Source organism: Perca flavescens, chromosome 15, assembly GCF_004354835.1.
Source record: "Perca flavescens isolate YP-PL-M2 chromosome 15, PFLA_1.0, whole genome shotgun sequence".
Taxonomy (NCBI): Eukaryota; Metazoa; Chordata; class Actinopteri; order Perciformes; family Percidae; genus Perca; species Perca flavescens.
The window spans coordinates 7,365,318-7,372,399 of NC_041345.1; the positions used below are offsets into that span (position 1 = coordinate 7,365,318).

General features: G+C 42.1%; 1 protein-coding gene across 1 annotated transcript in view; it reads right to left on the reverse strand.

Moving 5' to 3' along the window:
• Nucleotides 1-3,764, reverse strand: part of cacna1ha (calcium channel, voltage-dependent, T type, alpha 1H subunit a) — a 126,011-nt gene extending 122,247 nt beyond the window's left edge. Inside the window, exons 1-2 of the mRNA XM_028599135.1 lie at nt 3,684-3,764; nt 3,302-3,582 (exon numbers count right to left, since the gene is read on the reverse strand). Of these exons, the coding sequence (XP_028454936.1) occupies nt 3,302-3,582; nt 3,684-3,764 (362 nt within the window). The remainder of the gene's footprint in view (nt 1-3,301; nt 3,583-3,683) is intronic.
• Nucleotides 3,765-7,082: the final 3,318 nt, after the last annotated feature.

The window sequence follows — 7,082 nt, forward strand, 5'->3', positions numbered from 1 at the left end:
GCACACCATTTAGTTACAAGCCAAAACCTCTGTTTTCCCTGTCTACACGACAACACAGCGGCAAGAACTTTTCAAAAGATCTACATTCAGTGACCTAAACCGCAGTTTGTGTGGACAAAAGGCCAAAATGCATAGAATAAATCTACGTTTAAAAAAATACCCGTGTATGTGTGGGCCATACTGCTCATACTGCAGGGGCAGCCTCCGTGAATTGTGTAATGTTTTAATTTCACCGAGTTCCTCTGTTCTGCAAGAGAGGACTTTTTTATTTCCATGCCTGGGTTCTTTAGTGTCTACAGTACGGATATAACACTGTGGTATCAATCCCCAAAGGGAGCTGGTAGAGATGCTTTGTTTTGCTCTGGGACATTTGATGGAGTAGATCCAGGTCCACCAGTTTTAAGAAGGTCCGTGTAACTACTAGGCCTTTCCTCAAGGACACCAATTAAACCTTAAAAAGCCCAAAACCATTTTACGCATTAAGATCAGTTTACTCATCCTGGAGAGAACGGATGCTTAATGTCTTCTCTGGCTCTTTTTCTGATTATGCCATCGGGGTTACTTTCAGTTAATTAAGTCAGTTAGTTTCAAATGTTTGTCAAAAAAAACCTGCGTTATTAACTGGGGGTCATGGAGTTTGAAAGACAAAGGCAATTGACAGACAGGAAAGGTCTAACGAAAGATACACTATCACTCATTCTCTATATTCTATTATTATAACTCGATCAGGGATCACAGAGGGGATTAAGCACAGCCTGATCACTCAGATACTCTTTTCTTATTGGAGATGCACATATCATTAAATCAATTTCCATCCCTGGTAAAAACAAAAACAAACAGCAGTTAACCATGAGCAGCTAGCATCAGATCCATATTCATATTCAAGGATCGTGAAGGAAAGTTGGCAAAGCATTGACCCATTTAGACAGAGCATCCATGTGGCTTTGATCCACTGATCGGGCTGAGGTCTGAGGATGGGGGTATGAATCCTCAATTCCCCCTCCTACAGCAGTAGTAAAGAAATAGTTACGTGATGCAGCTACATACTCATGAAAAGACTCCATAACTGTGTATCTACCTGTGTACAGCATTTATCGACAACTTCACACAATTCCCCTCCAAAAGAAACTGTACACTTCCATCTCTGAGCTGCCCCTGCCATAGACTTGTACACACACACACACACACACACACACACACACACACACACACACACACACACACACACACACAACCAAAGCATCATGCAGTACTGTTACAAAATCATCTGGATGCAGCAAGTCAAAGTCTACTGCCGCTATAGCCTACCCACAAGACCAGAAGACAAAGGGAAGATATGAAGAGAATAAAAATAAGTCCAATTTGCATTTTATAATTTTGTATTTTTAGACTCTCAGTAGCCTGTACAATAGATTCCAGGTACACAGGATTGTACTTAGCCGACAAATGTAACCCAGGGCCTGATGTTGTTTTTACACCACCCACTTCCCCGCATCAGGAATGCAAAAATATTGCAGTGGTTCATCTACAAATTATTTTTATAAAGTGCTTGAATTTGGATGCACATTCTGTCCTTTTTTGGCTCCTGTGTGCTAAAACATCCCACAGATGAAAATGATCCAGGTGGGATGTTAGGCTCAGGGGTAATAATAGATACTAAAACAGACATGAGTAGCTAGAAGCTGATTTCATATGGACTATTTGGCATCCCCATGCTAAAATGAATGATTTTTTAGCTCAAAATGGTTGCCAGGAAACAGATACTGTCACCTCAAAGATAGTATTTAATCTGTACAACGTGCTTAATAATGGGTAACTTCAAACATAAGAGTTATACTTGAATTTGATCGCAAAACAACTTGAGTGATATAACCCAGCACTTCTGTCTACACTGAAGATGAACCCAGGTAAAGTATACCAAAAACAAGCAATGCTTAGTAAAAATTTAAGACAGCTAAAATATATACATACATGACTATTGGAAAGATGTTACTAAATGTGGCCAGAAAAGAGCATGATTTCCTGTGTTGGGATTCCCTACAGAATATAATGGACACCTGAGAAAGGTGTCCAAAACAGTCCAAACACACTGATTAACACTGGTTCAATTTGCACAAATAAAGCCAAATTTGCGTTAATGTGTATGTGAATGTACTTTTGACAGCCTAAAAGCTGTGTTAGTGGTCCTATTAATGCCACACTGCCTCTTTAACCCTGCAACACCAATGTGGTTTGGTCAATGGGATGAACAACTCACTGTGGATTGGGTGCTTTATACCAGTGGAGTACTGCAGGGGGTACGGGAGATTTTTTTTTTTAAATGTTTATTTCAAAAATATTAGTGATGCATAATTCCTAAAATAATTATACACTTTATTAATGAAAAGTTTTTTTTTAAGATTATTTTTTGGTCATTTTAGGCCTTTAATTGACAGGACAGCTGAAGACATTAAAGGGGAGGGAGAGGAGGAATGACATGCAGCAAAGGGCCGCAGGTCGGAGTCGAACCCAGGCCCCCTGCGTCAAGGAGTGTGGGCGCCCGCTCTACCAACAGAGATAACTGGGCGCCACATTCTAAAGATTTAAATGTAGAATTTAACTGATTTTCAGTTATCAATATTGTTGTTTAGTAAATCAGACACTGACGCCCCAGTGCTTTATATAGTTAGGCTTTTTTTGTGGTGGTCAGAGGGTACTTGGATGAAAAAATATTTCATGGGGGTACATTATTGAAAAAAAGGTCGAGAACCACTGCCTTATATCACCGTTTAATCATACAGAAAAGCACGGATCAGTAAACAAGATTCAAATATAAACCAACCAAATCTCAAGCCAGTGCAGGAGAGAAACTGCCAAAAGCTAAATTAACATCAACTTTATTCCCCAATGAAGATGAGCTCAAGACAGCTGCAGCAAGACCGGTCGTTCCTACATGTACAGCCACACTCATCTCATATGCCCAAACAACGGCATCCTAAGGAGAATCAACCCTTAGTGGTTTGGACAAATGGCCTGTCAAATTTCAAAAGTGTGGAGCCTGCTACTGGTGCTTGTTTAGTCTCATAGGACCAGGCAAGTTGTTACATTTACATGGTTAGAACAAAGCTTTACGAAAGCCGCACTGATTCACAACAGCTGACTACGGCACCATGTTTTAGACTTAAAAGCCTATGAATCACATACCTTTCTATTCAAGGGATATGTGCAAGCTTCGCAACGCTCACACATACAGGAGTGAGGATATATTGGGTCTTACCAGGTGTCAGACTTAGAGTTAGGTTTCCAGCATGTGAAAGGATATGGGTTACAGACGACGCGAAGACACCAGTTGCGAGGCCTTGTTGTTTGCTTTAAGCAGAAGAAGGCCATGGGGGACAGGACCGGGTACGGCTGCTGCTGCTGCTGATCCTCCTCTGAAACGCAGTCTGGATCCCGAATAGGAGCCCTGATGCGAACTCCCAACGTTGGTCCAACTTCCCCTTCCGGTTCCTGGTCTTCATGCTCCTGAACCTCGGGACTCCATTCTGCTCCATCGCCCCGACCAGTAGCGCTTCTCCTCCTCCTCCTCCCCCCCCCCTCCTCTCCTCCACCTCCTCCTCTTCCTCCTCATCATGGCCTCCACCAGGGTCAACATCCTGACCCGGGGCTTCATTCCTGTAGGGCGTCGGTATAGCAAGCCTCACCTCCTCCCGCACCTCCTCCTGCACCTGGGCCTCCGGGCACTCTGCGTACTGAAAGCGCGCTCTCCCCTCGCCATCAGTCATGATAGAGCATCAGGCAGAGCCACTCTGAAGGAAGGTCAGAGGAATAGGGGTTAGAGAGAGCTGGAGAGTGGGGGATGGGGACAAAATGGACAACCTTGTGAAGATGTAGAAGAGGAAAGAACATTTGCAAAGACTGCAGAGAAAAGGGCTGCACGATGTATCGTTTTTTTATCGTCATCGCAATATCAACGGTCGACAGTACATTGTGCAATACAGACATCGCCAAAGGCTGCGACATATCGCGAAATACACACAGAGCTGTTTTTTGTTAGTTGAAAGAAAAGATGAGTAGTCCACTTCTTTTTTTTTTAGTGGTGCCTTTTATGATTCAATGTTCAATTTGTTCAAAAAAAGAAATGTTGGAAATGATTTCCTTTCATTTGTTTTAAATTAAACAAGCAGTTTGTTCAGACAACTGAAAGCAGCAGAAAGGCAGAACTGAGTTCACTTTAATATCTGGTGGTTTATTGCAAGTAATATAGTTATCTCGATATTCAACAACGTTATCGCATAGGTTCCTCATATCGTGCAGCCCTAGCAGAGAAACAGTGACAGAAAAAGAAGAGCAACCATGGATACTGATGATTGAGCACCACAGATTGAGTTGCTGTTTCAATGACACAATTTAATTAGAAACACAAATATGTATGGATCCAATTACAAATAAGTTATACATCCCTGCCATAGAATCATATTGTGATATTGTGAAAATAGTGTGTGTGTGTGTGTGTGTGTGTGTGTGTGTGTGTGTGTGTGTGTGTGTGTGTGTGTGTGTGTGTGTGTGTGTGTGTGTTTTTACTCTGTCTCCCTCCTCTTCCTGTTGCTATGTGATTGAACAGATGGACTGCTCTGTCTCCGGTCTACTGGAGGTTTTTAGCACACACCACGCAATGGTGGGCAGGGAATGCGCAAAAAGGAAGAAAAAACACACACACACACACATGAAATGCCACAATAATCCTGATTGGTATAATAAGTATTATAGCATAATAGCAAACATTAGTCAATATAAGCCATCTAACAGACTTTTCTCTTTTAAGGGCTTTTTAATGGGCTTTGTTGTCCATCGTTTGCCGTTATGTGGGGAAAAAAGCGCATCTGAGGCAGTTGCATGCTCTCCTGAAGGGGCTGTACGACAAAGAAGGAAACATTTTAAACATGCTCTGATTAGGATAGCTGCTAAAAATAAATAAAAAAAGTACTTACGCATTTCAAACGGTGAAATAAAACACGCCTGATTGAATGGAGCGCCCATCACCTGTGTTTTTGGTTTTTTTCGCCATTGAAAAGTGGATCCTCGATGTGTATTTAAACAGTACAGGCAAACGGAACAACTTTATACTTTTCATATAGCCTACCTTATCGAGACGGAATCGGAAGTTCCCATAAGCATGATCCGTGACTTTCCGTGTTTCCAGCGCACCCAGCCTTTCCCAGCAGCCCGGAGCTTTCCTTCCTGTCTTTCCTCTCTTCAAATCTTCTTTCTTCTTTTTTTTTTTTTTTTTTTAACAGATCAAAAGGTAATCCGAGAGCATAAATCACTGGAAGTAATCAAAGAATCACTTGAAGTGGTCTTCATTGGCGCGTTCGGTTAACATCTATCCACAATCCATTGCATCCATCCGTCCATCCTCGCTGAGGTGTTGGTTACGCAGCGTGGAGCGGAGATGCGCGCGGAAGGGTCGGGCTCTCTGTGTGCTGATGCTCCGTGGTTGATCTGAAACCGACAAACTTGGCCCAGGACCCGGGAGTCCTGACACGTGACTTGATGCCGGCTATAGGGACGTAGCGCACAGTAGGAGACGCACGTATGCGCGCGAAAAAGCCATAAAGATCCAAGCCGGGCGCGCACGCACCGCGATGTTTCATGCATCACCATGCAGTCAGCAGCAGTAGATAATGAAAATAGAATGAAAAATGTATTAGCCCATACCTTCCGTGGGTGTAAGCGACAGAAACACAAGGATCGATCATCATTTATATGTACTATTTTGGTTTATGTATTAGTTATTCCATGAAATTCCTCTAATACAGTATGTAGTATAGTAACATGCTTTTGTTTTCAGTAAAAAAAGAATACATATATAGCCCTATTTTTTTTTTTTTTTTTTTTTTTTAATATGATATCTGTTGGGCTGAATAGATATAATGAATACACTCAAAATGGCTCCTTAAATTATCAATTAAATAAAAACAAAAGTTTAGATTAGTTGTGTTTTTGTGACGGACTGGATTTAGGCCATGCAATTTCTTATTGGGACCAGATGAGCCATTTTGAAATCAGATCCAGATCATTTTATTAGATTTTACAAGATTTGGGGCTAGTAGACTCTGGTCTGGATCTGTAATCTTTGTCTGTTCAGGAGCCAGCCTGCTGTGCCAGTGCATTGCCAGACCTATCTCCACAGCAATGCGGAGTAAGGTCTGGATAGACCACACATACATCACACCATCTTCCTGTATAAACATGCACACAACATCCAACACTGGCAAAATGCACCCAATATTTGCCAAGACGATGGATTCTTTCTCCTTCATGTTATAACATAATAATAAAGCTTAAATTGTCTGTTTATGCATTTACTCATAATCAACGTTATCCTTCATATTTTGTTCATCGTATTTGTCACGGTTCAACTGCTGCTGCTTCTGTGCCACGTCAACGTCTTCATAGGCAATTTAAATTGACAATCAATTTAAACTCCCGTGCTGCCATGATGATTGATCATAAATACATGCACTATATTTAATGAAGAGTGTTTTAGTGAGAGAAGGGGAAACAGAGAGCTGGACGGAGAAAGAGGCAGAAAATCACAGAGAGAAGAAGTAAAGGACGGAGGTTAATGCTGGGGTAGAGTTTGGAGTGTGCATTTGGATCCTGAGCAGCTTCGCTGTCGGTCCACGCCGGTAGACCCTGCTGACATTTACACCATCAGAGGAACCTGCCAGAAACTTGACAGTAATTGATATCTGGATGGGGAGAAGAAAAAAAAAAGAAGAGATTCAAAAGCTCCCCTCTCGAGTCAAGTCCCCCGGGTTTCATTTAGATCAGACAGCTGATAGGACGAGAATGTCATCAGTTAAACGTGGTCACAGAAAACGTGGCATGACATTCAGACACACCGAGTTTGTGGGCAGGGCAACATAGTCAGGAAAGATATCCATGTGTTGCTGGTGGATCGCTCACTCCTGCCCTCCATACAGCCACAGGGAAACCAATAAAACTCTTTTGAACGACCAGTGCTGCTTTTATTACTACTGGAAACTAAGGAGAGGGAGCAGAAGTCACTGCACAGAACAAATGTAAGCCAGTGGTAA